A 24,014-nucleotide genomic window follows, 5' to 3' on the forward strand; every position below is an offset into this window, starting at 1 on the left:
CCCCCCAAAAAAAAAAATCGTCAAAACGCCTCCTTCACAACATCAACAACCCTCCTCTCCTCGTCGTGTTCCCATCACAACTTGTCTCTTTTCTACACGCAAAAGACATAAAGGAGAGATTTTTCATTTATAAAAGCTTCAATCTTTCTATTCAATAAGATTTAGTGAAATCGACGTGTACTCAATTCTCCTCATTTGTCCCTTTTCGTCTCCATCTTTGGTTTCGTCGTCATAGCCTTTTTTTTTAACTAGAACAGGTATGTTAATGCTATATAGCCTATAGTGTATGATTTGATTTTGCGTTTTGGTTATCGAATTTGAGATCTTTCAATCACTTTAAGCTTTTACGTTTCTTGATTACTTTTGATTTTTTTTTTTTCTAGGAATTTTCTGAGAAATGGCTACTACGACTATTTCTCACCAAGCAATCGGGTCTATTGTCTCTCATAATAGACCTTTCAAAGCTTCTCTTTTTCTTAAGGAGCCTTTGAATGTACCCATGAAACTTAGTCCAAAAAGATTCAAGATTGAAGCAACTGCATCTCAGGTCATTGACAACACTGTCTTGTCTCCTTCCAAGAACAAACCTTTTGAATCCAAGAAGAGATCAAGTATGCTCCTTTTTGTTCTTTGGTCTCATTTTATATTAAGAGAAAAGAGAAACATTGAATTTAAAGTACTTGTTTGCTTCCTATGTTTTTTTTGTTAGATGAAGCTGCTTTGATATTGATTAGGCATGGAGAATCTTTATGGAATGAGAAGAATCTGTTCACGGGTTGTGTTGATGTGCCATTGACTCAGAAAGGTGTGGGAGAAGCTATTGAAGCTGGGAAGAAGATTAGTAACATACCTGTAGATTTGATCTTCACTTCTTCTTTGATCCGTGCTCAGATGACCGCAATGCTTGCTATGACTCAGCATCGCCGCAAGAAGGTTACTAAATAGATTTTTAAAACATGGTTTCTATTGCTTTTTTTTGTCAGGAGATTGCTCTGTATCTGACTTGTGCCAGTTTCTCTATAGGTTCCAATCATCTTGCATAATGAGAGTGTAAAGGCTAAAACTTGGAGTCATGTGTTTAGCGAAGAAACTAGAAAACAATCTATCCCGGTCATAGCGGCTTGGCAGCTGAATGAGAGAATGTAAAACCAAATCCCACTTCTCTTGTGTTTCTTCTTATGTATACTAATATGATGTGTTAAATTTCCAACTTTTTTTCTTGAGTTAGGTATGGAGAACTGCAGGGTTTGAACAAGAAAGAAACAGCGGAAAGATATGGAACAGAACAAGTTCACGAATGGCGTAGGAGTTACGAAATCCCTCCTCCTAAAGGCGAGAGCTTGGAGATGTGTGCTGAGAGAGCAGTGGCTTATTTTGAAGACAATGTATGAATGAATGAATGAGAGGCTCTTCTATTTATTCTCCTTACTTAAACGTAATCCTTTATGCTGATGTCTAAAATCCTTATGCAGATCAAACCAGAGCTTGCATCTGGGAATAACGTAATGATTGCTGCTCATGGGAACTCATTGCGATCTATCATTATGTATCTGGACGATTTAACTTCTCAAGAGGTAACAAAACATTCTGGTTCTAGTTCAGTCATTTTGATCATTGTGTGTTGCGGAGTTGCTTAAACTTATGTTTTGACTTTTCTCAGGTTACAAGTCTAGACTTATCAACGGGTATACCATTGCTCTACATCTTCAGAGATGGAAAATTCATGAAACGAGGAAGCCCGGTTGGTCCTACTGAAGCTGGTGTCTATGCTTATACCAAGGTAAACCAAACCCAACTGTTTCTTCATTTTCTTTATATCTCTCCGGTGTTATGAGTTTGCTCAAATAATGCTTCTTGGTTTCAGAGACTGGCACAATACAGAGAGAAGCTTGATGAGGCGTCCCTTAATTAATATGCCCTCAGAAATAAACCGAAAAAAACAGTTTTTTTTTGTGTTTCACTTGCTTAGCTCTTATGTAGTGACATAACAACAATCATGAACAGTTTAAATCTGAAAAAAAAAAAAAATCGCATTTATTGCATATTTGCATGGTATTCAAATAAATAAAAATCCAATTCGAAAGAATCGTCTTTTTTTATATGTTTTCAGATTCAGATATTAACGGTAAGAGGAAGCTCTGCATCCCCAACGGTTAAGAAATACTTTCCTTCTTCAACAACCATAACTCCAACTTCATTAGCTCTGCTCAAATGTTCACAAAGACCAATCTCAAACTCCATCTCCGCTTTCTCTCCATTACTTAGCACAATGCTCTTAAACCCAACAAGCTGTTTCTCTGCGCGTTTCCCGTCTTCTCCTCCTCTCTCGTGTCTCGCAAACATCAGCACCGGATGTTTTCCTGCCATCTCTCCTTGATTCTCCACAGAAACAGTGACCTTCTTGGCTACATTGCAACCTTGTTTCTCCATTTCCGAAACCAGAGCGTAGCGAACAGAATCCGAGTTGGTCAGAGCTTTAGTTTGGTTCAAGTAGAGACTCATTTCAGCCGGATTCTTGAACTGGTAAGAGTATTTTGAGTAGCTGAGACCATGTCCGAACTCAAACACTTTGGGTCCTTTATAGAATTTGTAAGTCCTTCCTGGATATCCTGTTGCTGACCTCATTCTCATGTCTGTCATCTTCACATTCACAAAGCTCTGAGGATACCAAGTCACAGGTAATCTCCCTCCTAAACACCACAAATAGTATATAATCAACGTAGTAACCTTTTGTAATTAACTGTTGAAGAAGAAGAAAGACTCACCTGGATTGTGATCTCCAAATATGATTTCAGCAAGAGCAGTCCCTCCGGCTTCTCCAGGATAACCAGCCCATATAATGCTTCCGATTTTATTATTATTCGTAGCAAACGAGACATCGACAGGACCGCCACAGATGAGAACCAGAACCACAGGTTTCTTGGCAGCATTTGCAACGCTCGTTATGAGCTCTTGCTGCTTCCCGGGAAGATTGAGGCTCACGCGGTCCAAATCTTCTTTCTCTTGAGTCAGGTCTAGTCCCATGATCAAGACCACATGATCAGCATTTCTCGCGATTGCTACCGCTTGACTAATGGCAGCGTTAGAGCAAGCCACGGAATCACATCCTTGGTGGTAAACAGCGTTTTTAACATAACCTCGTAAGGCGTCAAGAGGAGTCACAGTCTTGCAAGGCGGACCAGCGTAGTTTCCGAGAAGCGTTTTAGCGGCGTAAGCGTTTGGACCGATCACAGCTAACGACGGAGAGGCTTTGGATAAAGGAAGGAGTTTAAGATTGTTCTTCAAGAGAACTATACCGTTACGAGCGGCTTCGAGTGCTAAAGCTTGATGAGCCGGAGCACAAACTTCGTTAGGACTAATGTTTCCGTAAGGGAGTTTGGTTGGATCGCCGTTAAAGAGACCGAGACGAATCCTAACAGAGACAAGATTGATCAGAGCTCTGTCAATGTCATATTCCGACACTTTCTTTTGTTGAAGAGCTGATTTGGTGTGTTTCTGTAAGTATGATCCACAGTTTACGTCCATGCCAGCTTTGAGGACGTCAGCCACGGCGTCTTCAGGGGTTTTGGCGTAGCCTTGAGCATCATGGATGATTGAGACAGCGTCACAATCTGAAGTAATGTATCTGAAAAAAGAGAGCCAGTTCTGTTTTGTCAAATAAGAGTGGTGTTGATTAAAAGGAGGCATGTAACGAAGTAGAGAGAGGAACGAACCCTTGAAAACGCCAGAGGCCACGAGCGGTTTGAGTCAAGAGATTTGGGTCAGCGCAAGTGGGAATGCCGTTGACTCGGTTATAAGAACACATGACACCACTGGCTCTGCCTTCTTCTACGCATTTCTTGAACGGTGGTTGGTACGTCTCCGCCAGGTCAGCCAAACTCACCTTTTTAAAAACCAAAAACGAGGATCAATAATTAACAGTCTACTGTATTTACTTAAATTTTAATGGGAAGAATATATTTTGAAAACTTTGTCAACATGAAGATTAGTTTATATAATGATAATCAAAGTACATATTCGTGACAAGACTAAAAAGATTAGCACATAATTAATGACAAGACATAAAGAGAGTGCAATGAAGAAGCAATTTATAAACTATTAAAACGGCATTATGTAAAAAAATTCCACTTTGAAGATGTCCTAAAGACTACACTTTAGGATGAAAAAAAAACAAATCAAAAATGGAAAAGATTAGTCAAAAGAAGTAACTAAAGCATTGCAAAAAAAGTGAACTAATTAAGAGAAGAAATTAATTAATGTAATTACCTGAGCATTAAAAACGTAGCGAGTGATACCATTCCAGCGGTCAAGATCGTAGGCAGTGAAATGCTTACAACAAGCGGAGGCTTGGAGATGACCGGCTAGACTTTTACGACCGTCGAAAGAGTCACCTTGTAGTCCTCTAACGTAAGCCACCGCGTAAGATCCGGTCATCATCGGATCCTCGCCGGGAGTCTCTTGGCCTCTTCCCCACCGTGGATCCCTAAATACGTTAATGTTTGGTGCCCAAAATGTCATCCCTCGCGCTTGCCCTGCGTTATACACTCCTCTTGCTTCCCTTCCTATTACCTGAAAACACCTCAATACAAAACATACATTCTTATTAAAAACAAAATATAATTGGATTTTTTTAGTAGTAAATTTCGATATTAAATAGATATAATTGATTCTTGCTAGACTAAGTAACATTTTAATCAAGGTAGATAATTAAATCGATTAAATAAAACAGAGTGAGAGAGAGAAGAAACGAACTTGAGCAATGCGGAACCATTCATAGGAATCGAAAGAAGCAGCGGTTAAGATGACTTGAGGGAAACTAGTAGCTGCTTTAACCGTTCCGTTAAACCGGATTCCTGGACCGACACCGGCTACGCCGTGTAAAGCCTCCGACCACCATTCGTACGCGGGAATTCCAAGACGCGGTATCCCTGGAGCTGTATTCACCAGCTGAGAGATCTTCTCGTCTACGGTTAGCCTCGAGACGAGATCACGCGCTCGTTTGTTCACTGGGAGGTCAGTGCGGCAGAACTGGTAGAGCTTCGTGGCTGGGTTCGAAGGGTCGCACGCGTGCGGCGGAGTAGCTGAGACGACGCAATGGTAGAAGAAGAAGAGGAAAAGAAGAATCAGTTTAGCCATGGCTTCGAGATTGCGGAAAAAAGTAAAGATGAGGAACTGATGAGTACTGGTGTGAGAGTGTGTCAGAGAGTCTTCTTCTTCTTGTATTTATTAATTTTGTTTTTCTTTTTGTTCAACATTCTTATTTATTATTCTTTCCATAATTATATCTATCTATTTAAATATTGTGACATTTCAATATAACTGTTTGTCCAAAAAAAATAAAAGACTTTCAATAACTCTTTCCTTATTATGGGCCTAAAACCCAATAAATGTTTCTTCAAACAGATTTTGCTTTGTAGGCTATGAAATTTAGGATTAGTCCCATTTAGTCCATCAAAACGTTTTGGTAATCAAATATTGTAATGTTATCCAAATGACAAGAATTGATAGAAAAGTATACAACAAATTAACCGTCCAACCAACCACAAAAAGTGAAAATGGATAACAATAATTATAATAACATCAACTTATCGTTTCAAGCCATTTGTCACAATAAAACCTAATTGTGATGATCTATCTGAGTTTTATCTGGTCACGTAATTAGATTTGACTGGATAAAAATTGTCGGTTTCAAACAATTAATCAATTGTTAGTAGATAAGATAATGTTATTTGTTTCTGTCTCAACTCAAAAGTGTTTGGTGGAAGGAGCTTTGTTGAAATTTTTATTTGAAGTTCAAAATCTCTCACACAAATTCTAACATGTTCATAAATAACAGTTGGGCGTAAATTTAAAAAATTTCATATGTTTTTTTGTGGGTAGTTTCTGATAGAGAATCAAAAACTCAAAGTTTAGTGACACGTGGAGGAAGCTAAGCCCTTGCAAAAATTATGAAGACACGTGGCAGGCCTGGTAAACGTATCATCAGTCCTCCTCGTGACGACATTATAATAAGCTCGTCGTACGTACTACGTAGCCGCTTGAGGACTAAAACAAAGAAGTGTATTTTATGAACCGAGGAAATTACCCATTAAGGAGACTGTTGTGACTTGTGAGATGTCGGTAGACTATGATAGCCACGTTCCAAAGAGTGTGTGTGACATTAACAACAAAGAAGAGCATATTTTATTACAATTTTGTTTGAATATTTCCTCGTGGTCTTTAGGCTGAAGTCCTCTTCATCCCCCTAATATTTTCGTGTTCATTAAAATTGTCTGACTCTTGTCTCATTTCCCATTATTTTCTCACTAGTAGAAAATTCAGATATTTTGTTAGGTTAAAGGTGTCCCGCCTCTCAACTCTCTCAACCCGACGTCTGGGACATATACATTTAATTCAGATGGTATATAGTAAAGAAAAAAACAAACAACAATTTGGCTTTTAATATGTTGACATCAGTCACTAAAAAATATATATATCAAATACTATTAAGGTTTGTTTATTTTTTTTTAATTACAGGCTCTAGTTAACCGGACCCACGGAAACCTTGTCGTATTTATATTAACCGGTCTCAATTCCTTCCACCGTTGGTTATATATAAGTAGAGCTTAAGGTCCCTTTTAACTCCATCCCCACCGTTTCTTTTGCTTAAACCACCCACACAAAAAGCTTTGCTCTTCTCTCCTTCCTTCACCAATTCTCTCAACAACAGGTTACAACTTTTGAACAACAACACAAATGTTTTTGTTTCCCTCTTTCTGTTCGATTATGCGATTTCGTTAGCTGTTTATGGCCGTTTTTTAATATATATATATATATATATATATATATATATATTTTATTGTGTTTGATGATCGATTTCAGCAGGTTTAAAGATGGATATTTTCGACAACTCTGATCTCGAGTACCTCGTTGATGGTTTTCACGCTGATTTCGATGATGATGAACCACCCTTTGGAGAGGTAGTTGTCACGAGTGATTCTGATTCGGATTCTGATTACATGGACTCCGATTTCGAGCTGGTAATGATATATACTATGTTTATTCTGCAGCTCTGTTTTAAACAAAGGCTGGTGATTTTTTTTGTTGGATGTGATGAATTAATTAACAGGTAAACTGTAGTGTTATGTTATTTTTGTTAGACGCAGAGTAATAAGCTGAGCAATGATACGTCAGCGTTAGAAGCTAGGAATGGAAAAGATATTCAAGGGATTCCATGGGAGAGGCTGAATTACACTAGAGATAGATACCGTGAGAACAGACTGCTACAATATAAAAACTTTGAGAGCCTCCATCGATCACGACAACACCTTCATAAGGTTTGTTCTGTAACTATATTTATATTGAAAGATTTCTGAATTTTTTTGAGTTTTTTATGTTCGTTCATGTTCATGATCATTGGTATTATTTTATATCTGACAGGAATGCTTGCAAGTAGAGAAAGGGAAAAACTTTTATGGCTTTCAGTTCAACACAAGGCTTGTCAAGTCCACTATTGCACATTTTCAGGTAAAGATATTTGCTTTTTACTATGTTTTGCAATGTGTGGCATACTCTGTTTCTTGATGTCTAGAGTCTTTTACAATTCACTCTGTTGCTTTCAGCTCCTGTGTTTATTATTAATCGAGTCAGCTACTGCTATATGAGAGATTAGAGACTTCTTGTTCCATGCTGCTTTCTTCAGTCTCACAATTATTTCACACCCAAGTGATAGTATGAAGATGACAATTCAAAACTTATTTTGAAGATGAATAGCATGTGTATTTGTTGTCAGTGTTTATTCTGTTGGTTAATTGTGTTTGATCTTAGAATTTTCGACACCTCTTCCTCTTTTCTTAATGTTCATTGTTCCCACCCTCAGCTCTGCAGCTGGGGTGTTGTTGATTCACACCAAGTCCTTTTCTTTTGCAGATAAATATCTTCAAGGGTGCTTAAATTTAAACCTGCTCGTTCCTAATTACCTCTCGAAATATAATAGTTTAGATTCGATATTAACTCAGGTACAATAATATTGTGTAAGGTTCTATCTAACTTATTCAAAAAAAGTGTCATGATATGTGTCTAGGATGGTCCAGGCAGAGTTGATAAATCTAACTCTAACTGTTCGAGGCAATTTTTTAACATTTTTCATAGAGCTTCATACGCCTATAAAATTATAGTGACAGAGTGTATTAAGAATCCCTTGCACTATATGTTGCTCAATGTCCATTGTTAGACCATCGGGAACTATATAGAAAGACTTGTCCCTAACTCTGCTGCATTTGAGAAACAGTTACTACATGCCTTAACCTTTCTTAAACAGGTTGGGAGAGCAGCTGGCGCCATAAGGAAACCTTTGTTAATATGGTATGATAGGAAATGTTTTGTTCATCTACAAGGACTCTCTAACTTTGTCATCCTTCTTTCTTGCAGGGAATCATTTTGTTAGAGCTTACATATTTCTGCATTTTTATGAGTGCTTCAATGTGATCTGCATTTTTCGTGATACCAATGCCCTTGTGCTTATTATTCATCCTTCTAATTTTGGTCTTCTTTTATCTTTTTCCCCCTGGCAAAACCATTAATCCTAAAATTTGAGACATTATAGATATTAGTTTTGATTCTTTTGAAGTTTCATATTTGATACTGAAACGGCTGTTTTGTTTCCTTCTTGGTTTGTGTTTTGTGTGAGAACTTGCATGTTTCTTTCTTTCTTTTTTTGTCTAAGATGACCAGTTGTGTCTTATGTGAGAATCCTAATCTCGATTGTCTAATATTTACAGCTGAGGAACTTGGTATGGGCAACATCAAAGCACGATGTGTTTTTCATGAATAACTACTCTCTCATGCATTGGTCGTCTTTGCTGCAAAGGGGCAAAGAAGTACTTAATGTGGCCAAGCCCATTGTTCCTGCAACGGTGAGCAACCTTACTTGTTCTTAAACCTCAGAATTCAACTCTATATTAACATTTTGGTAATTTCAATCTGTAGAATCAGACTGGATCGTTGTCGCAGTCTGTATCAAGAGTCCAGATAAGTACCATGTCTGTTAAAGACGATTTGATAGTTGCTGGAGGGTTTCAAGGGGAGCTTATCTGTAAGAGAGTCAACGAACCTGAGGTTGCGTTCTGCACAAAATTAGCATCAGCTGAAAACGACATCACCAATTCCGTTGACATATACTACACTCCCAAGTAATTACTAAAACAAAGTATACATTGGTTTTAGAAAAGAACTCATCTAATTCTTGTTTCCTTATTCCATGTAGTGGCTCGTTAAGGGTTATGGCTGCGAACAATGACTGTACCATCCGGCAGTTTGATGCCACAAGCTTCACCTTCCTCAACAGTTTCACTTTTGATTGGTCTGTAAATGTAAGCGCATCTCCTTCTCTTCAGACTCGGCTGATGTTATCTGCTCTAGTCTCAAAAGTGCTACTACTTATGTTTTTGGTGCGTCTCTGTCTGTAGAACATCTCCACCAGTCCGGACGGCAAGCTAGTAGCTGTTCTAGGGGACAGTCCAGAGTGTTTACTAGCCGATGCCGGATCTGGAAAAGTGATTCACGGACTGGAAGGCCATCTGGACTACTCGTTTTCGTCAGCATGGCACCCAAACGGTCAGATCCTAGCCACTGGTAACCAAGACACAACCTGTAGGCTATGGGACGTAAGGAACCTGTCTCAATCACTCAAAGTGCTGAAAGGAAACATGGGAGCAATCAGAGCCGTGAGGTTCACGTCTGATGGACGGTTCTTAGCCATGGTTGAGCCAGCAGACTTTGTACACTTGTTTGACACGGAAGCTGGTTATAGTCATTGTCAAGAGATTGATCTGTTTGGAGAAATCGCGGGAATCTCGTTTAGTCCAGACACGGAAGCGTTGTTCGTGGGGGTGGCTGATCGTACGTACGGCAGCTTGTTGGAGTTCAACAGAAAGCGAAACCACTCGTATGTTGATTCCATATTTTGATCGGACGCCCATCGTTAGATGCAAAATATGTATTGTACATATACGAGTGTCAGTGAGACTATTATGGTTTTTAATTATCTAGTAGTTGGTCTTTGGGAGGGGTTTAAGTCTTTGTTTTTGTCTGACTTCCCCTTTGTCATGTTAATGTGGTTTTTGGAATTTTTCATCATACGTATATATTTGGTCTATGTTAAAGTCATAATTTTTTTACTAGGGGCCGGCTGATGAGCTTGGTATGGGCAACATGCTTACGTGTCCGCCGGACACCCGGTTCCGAATAAAAAACCTAAAAACTAAACTGGGTCTCCAATTTTAACATCGCTTCATAACAATTTGTTTTATGGGCCGTTAAAAATTGATCAAATCGAAGGACCAAAAGAGACACAGCACCAAGGCTTTATTTATAAAAGAAACTGAAGGTTGCAGAATGTGATTTGGTCGATGGGGGACAAAAAACAACAGCTAGTTTTGTAGGCTTCAAATAGTTGAAGTAGCCCAACTCGTTAATCAGACGGTATATAGAAGAAAATTTCGTTTTCGACTATGGGTGGAAAGATGTTCTTCAACATATAGTAGCTGATCAAGCTACGTTCGGCTGGTTTTCAACTGAGTATTCGAATTTTGCGATTTATAATGTTGTTGGGCTCTTAAACAAATATTAGCTTACATTTTTAAGGTAGTTGATTGATTAAATATGCTGTGATACAACGATTGATATATGAGAACTTGAGATTGAAATGGTATCATAGCAGCATCTAATACTACAAAAGAGTAGGCATAAAGATGATTAGGTGATTTGATGGTCGAGTGTTTTTTCCTCAGACGAATAAAACAATTAAGGATGTGTCATATGTGTGTGAGCCACACTAAATCTAATGTTTTTAGCTTTACGAAACATTCTTCAATTATATAACACCTAACCTTTCTTCTTATTCCAGAAAAATAAAGAGTAAATTGGATTCTCTATCTTTACAATAAACCTTTTTCTTTTAAACGTGTCACATATTTTAAATTGCATTCTAACATCTAATAAGAGACAACAAATCTTTTGATATTTGTCATCGAAAATAGTGGTGTTACAATCCAACTTGGGAACTATGTGCTATACTGAAAAGACAGTTGTAATAGAAACCAATTTTTTTGTACTAGTTTTTGGATCTCCATTGATATATATTTTTTTTATAAAAACTTGTACTAATAGCTTATATAAAAAAAATATTGTAGAAATTGGACCATATGTCACGTTAATCACGATATCACGCGAAAACGATAAAACCAAAAGGGTCATTTGAACAAAAAATGTGACAGAGACAATTCACCTAAAAGGGTCACATGCGCCATTCATTCATCTTCCTCATAAAACGACATCCAACTGCTCTGAAAACGACAACATCATCTCTTTTTTTTTTTTATGTGTGCAAAATAGTATCTATATTTCTATTTGCATCCCATATTATTTATCAACAATTTTTAATAAAATGCGAATTGAACAGAACTTGTATTTATAAAAAAGGAGTGTTGATTTGTAATTTGTTTTACGTGATGAAAATGAGATATACATTCAAAACTCAAAAGAGAGACGTAAGTGGAGTGAGGTTGGTTACAGTTCATGGTGACCACAGACATACACAGCTAGTTTAGTTTAGATGACAGTTCAATCTGGGCCATTGATTACAAACACGTGGCGGAAAAGTAAACGGGTCGTTGGATTGGTTTAAGAAAGTTAGAAACGGCAACGTTTGTGATGGAAACCGCGTTGAGAGCGTTGAAAAGAAAAAAAAAGGCTTTTCAAAGTAACGAAACGATGAGACGGACACGCGCGATCCATGCCATTCATCTTATTGGTTACCATCTTTTTATTATTTTAATATTATTATCTTTTGTTTTAGAAGTTTCTTTTCTGTATATGACTTTGTTGACTATAATGAATTTACATAATCTGACTATTTATGTAGACTGTAGAAACCATTGCATATTTTACTTACAAATATTTTTTTGCTAAATTGCTTCGTCTTCTTTCTTCTTTTTTTTTCGCGTTGATTCTGATGTATCGTAAAATGTTAAATCCTTTTGGACCCCTATAAAAAAGTGTTTGGAGTACATTGCATCTTTTCGCTATTTGGGTAGGTTTAGTGTTGATGCGAACGTGGGAACATTGTTTGTATTCAAGAGAGGATATAATCTTCTCAAATATTCTAAGTAACAAGATGTCAAATACAAATAATATGACAAAAAAATAACAATACAGATAGTTTAAGGCTTATGAGTAGTCCAATTTTATCATCCGTATTTTGGCCAATAACAATTATCAATTTAAACAAACAAAATGTTAAGAGTTCTTGAAAAAAATGCAGATTATATATGTGGAAAATGTTGCAGTTAAAAAAAGGATGGAAATATTTGTTTAAGATGGATGAAAAAAAAAAGAGAGATAAGAAGCTGTGATTTTAAAAAATACAGCTAGATTAGAGGGTTCATCATGCAGTTGACATATTCATTTTCCTCATGACATGCTCCGCTAATTAGTCCTCATAGTTCTCGTATTATTCAATGTGAATTTTTTGTGTATAGTATAACCAAGGAATATCTATCCTTGTGTACAAAACTTTTTCAATTTTTTTTTTCGTGAGTTCAATAAAAGACGCTTCCGATATATGAGAAGTCAAATATACCAAACAATAAGTCAAAAAAGAAAGGATATGAATAGTTGTAGTGGTTAAAGCAGACAAAGCCGTCTGTGAATTAAACCGATTTTTATTTACTATTCATTAAATATAGTTCGTAATAGTGTGATCCAAAAGATCTAGAAATAAAACTGCAGACCGTTTTTGCTTATAAATAGAGTTGGATTGCAGCGATTCATTGTATATGTTTAAAACAGAACGGTCTGATCTGCAGATGAATTTTCCGCTCTGATCACGGTTACCATTCAGATCCAAAATTTCTCAATCTTTATGTATACGTGTACAGTCTGTTTACGTACTTTGACTTTATGTATTACACGTTTAATCGTTTGCAAATGATTGATAATTTAATTAGTATATTGCATCCATAATATGTTAACATATTATTACTCATTCTTCGGAAAAAAATGAATAAAAATACGATTTTTGACAATCATGAGTAACTGGCCGATTAGACTATTTTCCTAAGCAACCTTAAAAAATGGTGCTTCCATATTTTTTTTCAATGCGGGTTGCTTCACATTTTATGCTCATTGTTATTTAAGTTTTATAATAAAAGCAAATCTTAACACTTGGCTTTTTCGTACTCGCGTAGATCCGCCGCTATTTTAGTGCACTGTGAAACTCGAAGTTTCTTCCGCCGTCACCGCGAACGGCTTACGTGTTCAATGACCACCTGCTTCCCACATGTATCCCTTACTTCGCCTTGCGTCCTCCATGCTCATCTTCTGACTTTTTTTTTATATATACAAACAAAAACCACTTTTTACATTTTAATCTATTTTGAAGAACTCTAGACGCTTCTCGTTTTTTTCACGTACAAGTAGTGGTACTTCATTATGCTTACCAAGTTGTAATTAAGTTTTCTAAGGGTTGTGTTTTAAATAAGCATGTGTGATCGTAATGAAGCAACTAGATACAACAAACTAAACTAGACGTCTTACCTATCGGTTCTTTTATTTTATTTTTCTTTACTCATCTCTTGTTGTTATTTAGATTGTTGTTGGTCGATGAGGGGAAAAAAAGAAAAACGATTGTTGTTGGTTTTTTAGATAACATGGTTCATTTCTTATGGACTGAGAAAGTTTTTTTTTTTTTTTTCGTCCTAATAAAGTTAAAATTTGTTATTTACGGTAAATTAAACACTGTATATGGAAAAAGTGGTACTTCATTTTGCTTCTCATTCTAATGACTTGTCTTCGTGATGCTTATTCATACAACATGATAATCGATTTTGCATCTTCGTCTCATTAAGTTCTCGTTAGAACTTTATTTTGTCGGGAATTTGTATTTAAACTAAAGCTTTAGTAATTACAATAATCCAATTTAAGGTGAATGCGGCTAAGAATAAAATACACAACTAGATAAGATGGCGAAAGGTTCGGACTTTAGCTAAAAAATAGGGTGTTTATATATAATAGAGATGTGATATAATATGGTAATGATAATGGTGGAGTTCTCCGCCAATCCATATCTGATAACGTCTAGAGAGTTCTATTAATTTTTGTAACAAATTATGTCGACTAAAGTCTAAACGACCCATTATAAATTGTCATGATTAATACTTGCGCGACTAAACAACAACTTTATATATTAAATAATCCTAATGGTGATGTATATCAACATCACTATGGGCGTCTTATAGATATTTTTCTTAATTCAAGATATTATTTCTTATATAGCGTCGATAGTTGAATTTTGAACAACATTCGTTTGGCTAATTCCGTAGAAAATTCTTAGTGATTACATGTTAATGGTAGATTATTATTGTACGTACATACGACCAAGTGAAAATTCGCATCTTTATCGGTTAATGTTTACGTTAATAATAAGGTTATGGTTAGTTTTACGATCGAAGAATAATACTACTTTTTTCTCCTTAATATGAATAAACTTGTGATATCATTAATTCATAAGACTAAGAACTACTTGCAAGAGATATAAAGAAAAATTATTGGATTTTATTCCTAGGGGTAAACTATTCTCATTCACCTCCTCTTAATTAATCAATCAAAACACAATAAACTGATATATCATGTTATATTTATAAAATAAATCAAAACTAAAATTAAAAGACAAAACAAGTTAAGGAAACCAATGCTGTATATTTTTTATCAAGGAAATTATGTTGGTTCAGGTTTATAAAATAATAACAAGTAGTTTAGATTTTACAATTAAACGAAATCATATGTCGGTTTGGGTGGTTAGGGTTTAATTTTTACAATTAAATAAAATTATATGTCTGTTTGGGTTTACAAAATAGTGGTTAGAGTTTAGAGTTTAAATTTTACAATTAAATAAAATTATATGTCGGCTTGGGTTTAAAAAAGAGTGGTTAGAGTTCAGATTTTGCAATTAAACGAAATTATATGTTATATTTCGGTTGGAGTTTAGATTTTACAATTAAAGAAAACTGTATTTTAATTTGGGTTTATAAAAAGAGTAATTTGGGTTTAGATGTTATAATTTAAAACTATAATATAATGTTTAGAATTAATAATTATAAAATTAACTGATATACAGAATTTATTTCCTTAATCAATAATTTATTTCCTGGGTGAATAAGTTTGTCTTAAAATCATCTCAATTCTAATTACTTTGGGGAGTAGTGGTGTTATACAAAGGAAACAAATAAAAATAGTAATAACGAAAGATAAGAGATAAGAATGAGAATGAGAAAGTGAGTGGCACAGGGATGCTTCCAAAACAGTAGTGATGATATTCTTATTAATGGATGGGTCACCTACTTCCTCCTCACCATTTTCTATTTTATTTCTTTCTTAGTGGAGCTGTGGAGATAAAAGGTAGATATTTTCTAGGGACGAAATTTAATCTTTGTTCGAAACTAAAAACATGTGAGAAATTTAAACAAGCTATATACAAGTTGATAAATTCATGCAACTATATATGAATCTATGATACATTAGTTTCTCTAAAAAACTCAAATAATTGTATTCACAATACACTTTTTAATTTAGAAAAACAAAGTCTCAGTTAACAAATCTAAAGTAATGATGTGAAAAATAAATTTTGACTTTTTGGGGTTAATTGTAACCAATGTCCAATAATACCAACAGAAGAGAAGAGACTAGAGAGGACGTGTGAACAAAATATAAGCTCTCATTGGTATCACTAATTAAGGTAGTTGGCAAACGAACTGCCCCTATAATGATCAATTAACAAATCGTTTAGAGATAGTAGTTGGACATTTTGGTTAGAGATCTTCGTTGGAAAAGATAGTTAAACCTTATTTTTGATGGTTGCAAACACCAACTTAAGTCAGTCGATGAAACTAACATTTGGTGAGGTTTAAAAATTACGCAGCTTATATTTTTGCATTTTGGTTTGTTGTTTTTGGCGTTGGATTCTTATTATCTGACAAAATAAAAAAAAATATTGAATATAATCTGATATTACTCATACTTTTCAGGAATTTTTTAACCTTTTTATTTAATAAAAAAATATTATTAAGAAGAAACATTAACAAAAAATTTCTCTCTTTATCTTATATATGTGCTTCTTACAAATTGCTATAATGTATAAATTATAAGCATACATTATTTAGCATTATAACATTTTTTATTTAACTAATTATATTTTATATTATGAATTAAATAATATTTTATTATTCTATTTTTTTATTTTTCAACTAAACTAATTTAATTTTGTACTAACTATAATAATATATAACTATTCAACCACTACAATGTTACCAATCATAAATACTCAGCCGCTATCTTTAACCACATCATATCTTCTACTCCCTCTATCTCATAAAGATTGATGTTTTGAGATATTTTTTTGTCCCACAAAAATTGTTGTTTTGTAAACTTTAAAAAATAATAATTGAAAATATTTAAAATTTTGAATTGTTATTGATTTAAAATTAAATAATATATTTTTAATCAAAGAAAAAATATATTTAAACTTAATAATTATTGTTTTGTAAAAATGTTTAAAATCTTTTAAACATTAATCTTTACGATGCAGACAAAGAAAGTATCTATTATCTTTAACGGCTGTTTTATTAACTGCATTCTCTACAACTACTCCTAATTTTCTAACCGTTTGAACATGATTACCAATGAGAGATATAATTAGGGCCAGAGCCATAATTAGGTCCAGTAATAATAGGAAGCAATAACTAACGAACAAATATAATTAGCAAAATTGGTCTGTAAAATGTGGACGTGTGAACACGAAACCAGATCGGTCAACAAAATCAGGTAGGACTATTTACTCCACAAAACACAAATAAATACGAAGACACGTGTTTTGAATTATTACACCTGCTGAGCGGTTCACTGTGTATGAACACGTGTCATAAAATCATTCGTTGCATGTCATTTTTCCCACCCGCTCTCAGGTTAGACAAACTACAGTTTACCTCAGAGTCAGAGATTGATAAAAATGAAATATTTGTTCGCATATGAAAAATAATATTTCTTCTTTAAAATATTCATAAAAGAATTTTTAAATAGATTACCAAATTAATTGTTTTCTTCATTTCGAATTTTCGATAGTATTAGTTTTTGACATAATTATACGACAAACATAATGTTATATTATGTGACACCAAAATTATATTTTAGTATTTTAATTAATAAATAAAAGAAATAGTAAAAAAAAAATTCGAAGAGTAAGATATTAAAGAATTGAGATGATAAGTTTTCTTTTCATGTAATAAAATTTTAAGATATTATACTATTTTATAGTTATTTAGACTTTTTTTTTTAACTCATTAGAGCTTTAATAAGAAACTTTATACGATAAGATTTTTTGATAGACTGATTAAAAATTTATATAATTTGTTCTTTTAAATTAAGATGCTATATATTTTGAAACAGAAAAAAATAATTAACAAAAATCAATCTTACTTTTTTACCGTTATCTTTTACCATGTATATATTTTATATTTTTCTGATATTTTTACCGTTTACAGCATCAATTTTTAGATTCTCTCCCCCCTCTCTCTCTCTCATAGGTATTTTCAAAATATAAAGGTGGAGGAAAATAAAAATTGCTTAAAAATGGAAAATATCGTTGTAAGAAAATGAAAAAAAAAAAGAAAGGGAAAATAGGGAAGAAAAAAGAGAAAATAGTGTGAGAAGAAGACACCCACTATATAAACAAGAGCTCAAGCTGCTGAGGTTAGTTCATCGGTGAGGTTTGAGAGAGAGTAAATTCACTACACACACAAAAAATATTGAGCGTCCCTCCCCCAAGAAAAAAAAATTGGTAGATAACAGCAAATTGTTCATTCTCATCTTGATCCTGAATTTTTACATTTTTTTCAAGTTCCCCTTTATTCTGTGTGTTCCCTCTTCATTGATCCGTTTCTGTGAATCACCTGTCTTTACAAAAATCAAAGCTTATGAAACTGTGTTTTTTTCTTTGTTTCGATTTAAAAGGCAGGTTTTTTCAGAACGCGATCTTTTTTTCTTATTTCTTCTGATTTTTTACCTTTTTAGATTTTTAGTTCTTCGAGGGTTGAATTTTTTTTTTTATAATTCCCTCTTTTAGGATCTACACGAAGGTTGCTTATTTCAAACCTTTTAGATCCATTTTTATTTTTTCTTCTTCGGAAAAATCCCCTGTTTCTTTACTTTTGATAAGATTCAGGTTTCATTTTTTCGACTTCGAATTTTTATTTTTATCTATAAAAACCTATCTCCAGAAATGGCAGCTGCTATGAATTTGTACAGTAGTAGCAGAACGTTTCAAGATTCGTTTGGTGGTGGCGGTGGTGAACTCATGGACGCGCTTGTACCTTTTATCAAAAGCGTTTCCGACGATTCACCTACTTCTTCTTCTTCTGCGTTTCTTCATCCCGCAGCGTCTGCGTCTGCGTTTTCTCTCCCTCCTTTCCCCGGTTATTACCCGGTTCACGATGACTGTTCATTCCTGACCCAACCTTTTTCATACGGGTCGGATCTTCTTCAACAAACCGGGTCATCATCACTAATCGGACTCAACAACCTCTCTTCTTCTCAAATCCACCAGATCCAGTCTCAGATCCATCATCCTCTTCCTCCGCCGCATCACACCACCAACAACAGCAACTCTTTCTCCAACCTCCTCAGCCCGAAGCCGTTGATGATGAAGCAATCCGGAGTCGCCGGATCTTGTTTCGCTTACGGTTCAGGTGTTCTTCCTCCTAAGCCGACGAAGCTTTACAGAGGTGTGAGGCAACGTCACTGGGGTAAATGGGTGGCTGAGATCCGTCTTCCGAGGAATCGTACTCGTCTTTGGCTTGGGACCTTTGACACGGCGGAGGAAGCTGCGTTGGCCTATGATAAGGCTGCGTATAAGCTGCGCGGCGATTTCGCCCGGCTTAACTTCCCTAACCTACGTCACAACGGATCTCACATCGGAGGCGATTTCGGTGAGTACAAACCTCTTCACTCCTCAGTCGACGCTAAGCTTGAAGCCATTTGTAAAAGCATGGCGGAGACTCAGAAGCAGGACAAATCGACGACGAAGTCATCATCGAAGAAACGTGGTTCATCCGTGAAGACTGGGAAGGTGGTTTCGTCGCCGGATCTGTCGTCGGAGAAGGTCAAATCCGAGGAGAAGTCTCCCTCGATCGCCGGATCTCCTCCGTTTGAAGAGTCCGCCGCGGGATCTTCGCCGTTGTCGGACTTGACGTTCGCTGACCCGGAGGAGCCGCCGCAGTGGAACGAGACGTTCTCGTTGGAGAAGTATCCGTCGTACGAGATCGATTGGGATTCGATTCTAGCTTAGTGGGGGCAAAATAGGAATTTCAGCCGCTTGCAATGGAGTTTTTGTGAAATTGCATGACTGGCCCTTTTGTATTAGGGAGTAATTAATTATGGTTTAGGGTTTTAAGTTTTCGTATTTGTTAATATTTTTCGGTATTATTATTATGGTCTGTTGTATTAGACTCTCTCTGTGTCGGTCGAGCTTGCGGTTTTTTGTCAGGCTCTCGACCATGCCACAGATTTCATTGTCATGTGTAATCTTTTTATCTTAATGAACTTTATTTTTAGTTTTTGTAATCTCTCTGTTATGATTGTTTATTTACATAAATGTGTTTGTAACATATAATCAAACTTAAAGATTAGATTAGATTTGCAGTTTGGTGAACGAATCTAATCAAATAGTCGTCACCTAAATTGGTATTCAACGTATTAATCCTTTTACTACCATCCAAATGAAACACGTCTCTTTGAATATAGTCATAGATTTTAACGTTTTCGTAACCTGTCAATCCATCGTCTCTAAAAGTCATGATAAATCCAAATGTCGATTTCATATTTACGTAACTCCCTAAATAAATCATGTTGTAGTCGGATTGATACAAAGAATTTCAGCTCATATTAGCTAGCATTCTTGAAATATATTTCATACATATGGCCTGTCCAAAATGGTGATTCAAAATAGCAACATACTTCATACAATCAAGTATGCATAATACGTTCTAGTCATATAATAAAAACAGGTGGCAGAACAACGGTTTCGTTGCATCTATGAATGTTGTAACGCATTTACATGATATAACTCATTCGCTAACACGTCAATTTTTTCCGCAAATTCGTAGTTATATACTTACATTTTGTAAGAAATCATTCTCAACTTTGTAAGAAATCATTATCTAAACATATATATAAATATCTTGGCCGTTATATAATTCACAAAATGGTGAAAGTTTGGCGTGTTGGTAGATTTGGCCGGCCTAGCCGCAACTTTTCGAGAAACATCTTCCTTTATCATTGATTCACTTATGTTCAAACTTAATACAAGTATTGGATTTTGTAATGATGTCAAAAGAATCTACAGAAGAAAAAGCCCCAATAATTCGATGTACTATAGTGAAGTAGAAAATGGCAAAGTCGGAAGCAATTTGATCGAATCTTCTACACATAACTTAAAAAAAAAATGTAGATATGGGTTTTCCGCCTATACATAAGTAAAACGGAAAATACATAAATTATTGTAAATTTGTAACCTTTCAAAATATTTTTACAGAGGAATCTATATTTTTTTAATATGTACTAGAAGTATATTATAAGTAGCAAATAGAGGAGAATTCCAAATTACGCAAAGGAAGGCGCATAAAGATGGAAAGTTTGAAAGGCACACAACACCCACAAAGAGCCCCCACCAAAAGATTATGTTCACACTCCATTTCTCTTCTCTTTCACATGGATTTTTTTTCAACCCATGTTGTTGTATTTTTATGACATTGCATTGAATTCGCTAGCACCATTATTGTTCGTTGACGTGTGGTAGCGATGTTGAATAGTAAAAGTTATCAGCCTGAGTAGATGTACCCTTTTATAGTAATATATCGTTGTTCAATTTATAGTTTTCAGTTTCAATGTAGATTTAACCAACTTACCGAAAATAAGGATTTAAAAGAACGAGAAAAAGCTGAAAAAATAAAAAACCAAAAAAAGGTATTTTTGTTGACAACTTTTATACTAATACGTTTGACTATTACAAATTTTACGGTTCCTGAAATTAATCTTGAATATAAATACAACAAGAACCTCAGAATTGATAAGAGAATCTTACAAAACTTTCAAATTTATGAGCTCCTTTCAAATCAGCCCAATGAACCTAATCTTTCCTAAAAGGCCCATATTGACGATATAAAGTATAAACATTATTTTATTGTTAAGAGTGAACATTTTGAACCCCAAAGATTTGAAACCGAAATTCCACAATAAATCAGACAATCATTTTGCTATCTAATAACGTTTAATGGGCTTCGCAGTATTGGGCTATAGTTGTGTCCGGTCCTTCGATGGATCATTGCTAGCCCATTTCGCGTCGCATCCACACAAGTCATCGCTTCTTCACTTGTTTGTAGGGTATTCCCAAGTCAAAGTCAAAGTCAGAGTAAAATATGTTTTTTTTTTCCGTTTATCCTAAAACATAAACACAGAACAGATGAACTCCACACAATCTAATGTGAAAGAGTAAAAAAAAGGTCCCTTGATGAACTATCACCTCATATTTATAATTTATGTTTGGTACAAAAATTATACAACTTAATTAAAAACTGTAGGCACTCGTCGAAAGTTATGTTATTAGTTCTATTTCAAAAGTATATTAGTATAGGCACCACGTTTTTGTTCAGAAAAAAAAAAGAAAAAAAGTATGATATTGATTGGTGAACTTAAACAAACTACTATAAGTGGTACAACTTTGAATTTTTACCAATCACACAAACTTTACCAAAAACTTTATTAAAAGTTTTACTCTCAGCTTTTTGGTACAGCTTTCACGTACAATTTTGCACTATTTCGTAACAGCTTACAATTTCAGTTTACAACTTTTCTGTACAACTTTGGCTACGTTACCAATCATACCCTATATTAGTATAGAAAAGTAGACCCTATATTAGTATAGAAAAGTAGAGTCCGAATAAACAAAACTAAACCATAGAATGCACTAATTTGTGGACTTTTTTAAAATAAAGTAACTTATTTCAAGTAAATGCTTAAGATTTTGACGTTACATCGAGAGACTTTGGTACTAAAGATCAAAAACTTAGTTGGAAATGACAAAGAGCTTAGTGTGTACCGTAAAACGGACAAATGTATCCACTACTAGGAACTAGCTTATCAATCGAGCATTTCTAAAGATTATTAACATAATCCTAATTAATTACTAGTATATTTTATTTGTCAACAATTTATTATAATTTATTGGTAAGATAATATTATCTTTTGCCTCCTCGCAAAAGGAACTCAAAGTACAATCACCGATCAAATATTCCCATTTACATAAGCAAAGCAAAAACGTTCCGTTCGTGGCAAATCTTGAAAACCTCCATTTTACAAAAACAAAGATATATGATTTGTAACATGCTCTTTCCTATTGCGATTCACCTCCAAAACAATGTATGGATCTATAGCACAGCAGTGGAAATAATAGTTGGAACGTGAAGAGATTATCGGGATTCGGGGACGTGATCATATACCTAAAAAATATATTCAGTAGAAAACAGAAATACAACAATTTATCCGAATAGTTTTTTGTTTGTTCAGTATTGTTAAGAAAGTGTGATTCACATTTCGATCTGATTCCTAACGGCTAACACTTAATTCTAAATAACTTCCAAATTTGAAACTAGTATATAATTCTAATCTATAATATATATATGTACACATACATACTATATAATTATTATATTAGCAGAGTTGGAAACGAAAACAAAAAATTTGTTGCTGTTGCTTTCTCAAAGTTGTTTCTGTTGTTATCATGATATATATAAAAAGTTTGTCTTTATATATAATATGATAAATATGTTTCATATTCTAGTATGTGTTGAACTAGCCGACTAGCTCATTAGCTAAGGGTCAATTTGGTGGTTGACATATATAGATATGTTATATCTGATATCTTATTTTTATGAATATATATAAACTTCTAACATGTTACATAAATATAATACACCTTAACAATTTTACAAATGAAGTAACTCATAAATGTAAATCAATCACAATTCAACAAAATTCTAATTATTTTTTGATTGGTGACATTTTTGAATTATGTTTATACATATCTATATTACTTTTTAATATACATATATATTACAATTAACAAGAATTAAGTGTGTTAATATTATATTCAGGAGTGTATTGTACAAGCTAAACTACTTTTAGTATTTGTTTTCTGTTACTTAATGTTTTTCTTATTAATTAAGCAAAATATTGATTTTATCAACCACTGTTACTCGGTTCACTGAAACAAAAAATAAAAGTTTTCATGTCGTTTTAAGTCATTAGTTGGAAACGCTATTCAGACCTAACTCTAATAGTTAAGTATATCCCCCTTTTCTTTTTTTTTTCCTTTTGTCAAAATAGTTAAGTATATCTTTCATCAGTTTCTACCAAACTAATTACATGTGTCTTCACATGACTTTACTTTGTTTTCCTAATTTTCTTCCATCAAATGAAATACTACTAATTAATGTGCATGCCACAATAAAATAGTACGTAATATATAAATTTTGCCTAAAATAAATATATTGAAGGTTTAGTATCTTTTCAAATATAGCAGACCACTAATAGTACTCAATAGACATTTTTTTAGTTTATACATTGAGAATGATGGTGAAGTCGAAGTTGGGGGCATACAAATACGTTCAAACGGGGTAATAGTGAAATTCAACAGTGTTCATCAGCGTGGTATACTTCATAGTTCATAATATTAACTGGTCCTATTTTGAAAAACTTTATAGGTTTTTCTTCTGAACTGTGTAGTTATGTTTTACAGAAATTTTCTGTAACCTACTTAAACTCTTGCAGAGCCTTAGTTTGGATCAACAGACCAGTATGTTGAGTACTTGAGTACTATGTTAAGTTGTAAAGCATAATCTTTTCGTCAACGTTGTTTGAGGATCATATAT

General features: G+C 34.4%; 4 protein-coding genes across 10 annotated transcripts; 3 read left to right on the top strand and 1 right to left on the bottom strand.

The window, feature by feature from the left end:
- Positions 1–1,955, top strand: LOC104751699 (2,3-bisphosphoglycerate-dependent phosphoglycerate mutase-like). Its single transcript, XM_010473702.2, has 8 exons — positions 1–257; positions 384–611; positions 710–933; positions 1,024–1,142; positions 1,229–1,385; positions 1,473–1,574; positions 1,661–1,780; positions 1,865–1,955. The coding sequence occupies exons 2-8, from the start codon at positions 398–400 to the stop codon at positions 1,910–1,912; spliced, it is 984 nt and encodes a 327-aa protein (XP_010472004.1). The 5' UTR covers positions 1–257; positions 384–397; the 3' UTR covers positions 1,913–1,955.
- Positions 2,013–5,238, bottom strand: LOC104751700 (probable beta-D-xylosidase 7). The gene is made up of 5 exons (XM_010473703.2): positions 4,753–5,238; positions 4,267–4,569; positions 3,714–3,883; positions 2,766–3,625; positions 2,013–2,690 (listed from the first exon to the last, which is right to left on the bottom strand). Exons 1-5 carry the CDS (start codon positions 5,134–5,136, stop codon positions 2,113–2,115), a joined length of 2,295 nt encoding a protein of 764 aa, XP_010472005.1. The 5' UTR covers positions 5,137–5,238; the 3' UTR covers positions 2,013–2,112.
- Positions 6,603–10,160, top strand: LOC104751701 (uncharacterized WD repeat-containing protein C2A9.03). 7 transcript variants are annotated; one of them, XM_010473705.2, is made up of 8 exons: positions 6,603–6,709; positions 6,862–7,019; positions 7,140–7,316; positions 7,420–7,506; positions 8,760–8,894; positions 8,968–9,170; positions 9,245–9,350; positions 9,447–10,160. In XM_010473705.2, exons 2-8 carry the CDS (start codon positions 6,873–6,875, stop codon positions 9,945–9,947), a joined length of 1,356 nt encoding a protein of 451 aa, XP_010472007.1. In that variant the 5' UTR covers positions 6,603–6,709; positions 6,862–6,872; the 3' UTR covers positions 9,948–10,160. The 7 variants fall into 7 exon arrangements, with proteins under 7 accessions (XP_010472007.1, XP_010472006.1, XP_010472008.1 ...); XM_010473704.1 differs by having other exon boundaries at positions 6,607–6,709; positions 6,865–7,019; XM_010473706.1 differs by having other exon boundaries at positions 6,607–6,709; positions 6,865–7,019; positions 8,974–9,170.
- LOC104751702 (ethylene-responsive transcription factor RAP2-4-like) lies at positions 17,750–19,650 on the top strand. Its single transcript, XM_010473707.2, has one exon. It carries the CDS (start codon positions 18,311–18,313, stop codon positions 19,373–19,375), a length of 1,065 nt encoding a protein of 354 aa, XP_010472009.1. The 5' UTR covers positions 17,750–18,310; the 3' UTR covers positions 19,376–19,650.

Source organism: Camelina sativa, chromosome 16 (assembly GCF_000633955.1).
Source record: "Camelina sativa cultivar DH55 chromosome 16, Cs, whole genome shotgun sequence".
In the NCBI taxonomy this organism is placed as follows: Eukaryota; Viridiplantae; Streptophyta; class Magnoliopsida; order Brassicales; family Brassicaceae; genus Camelina; species Camelina sativa.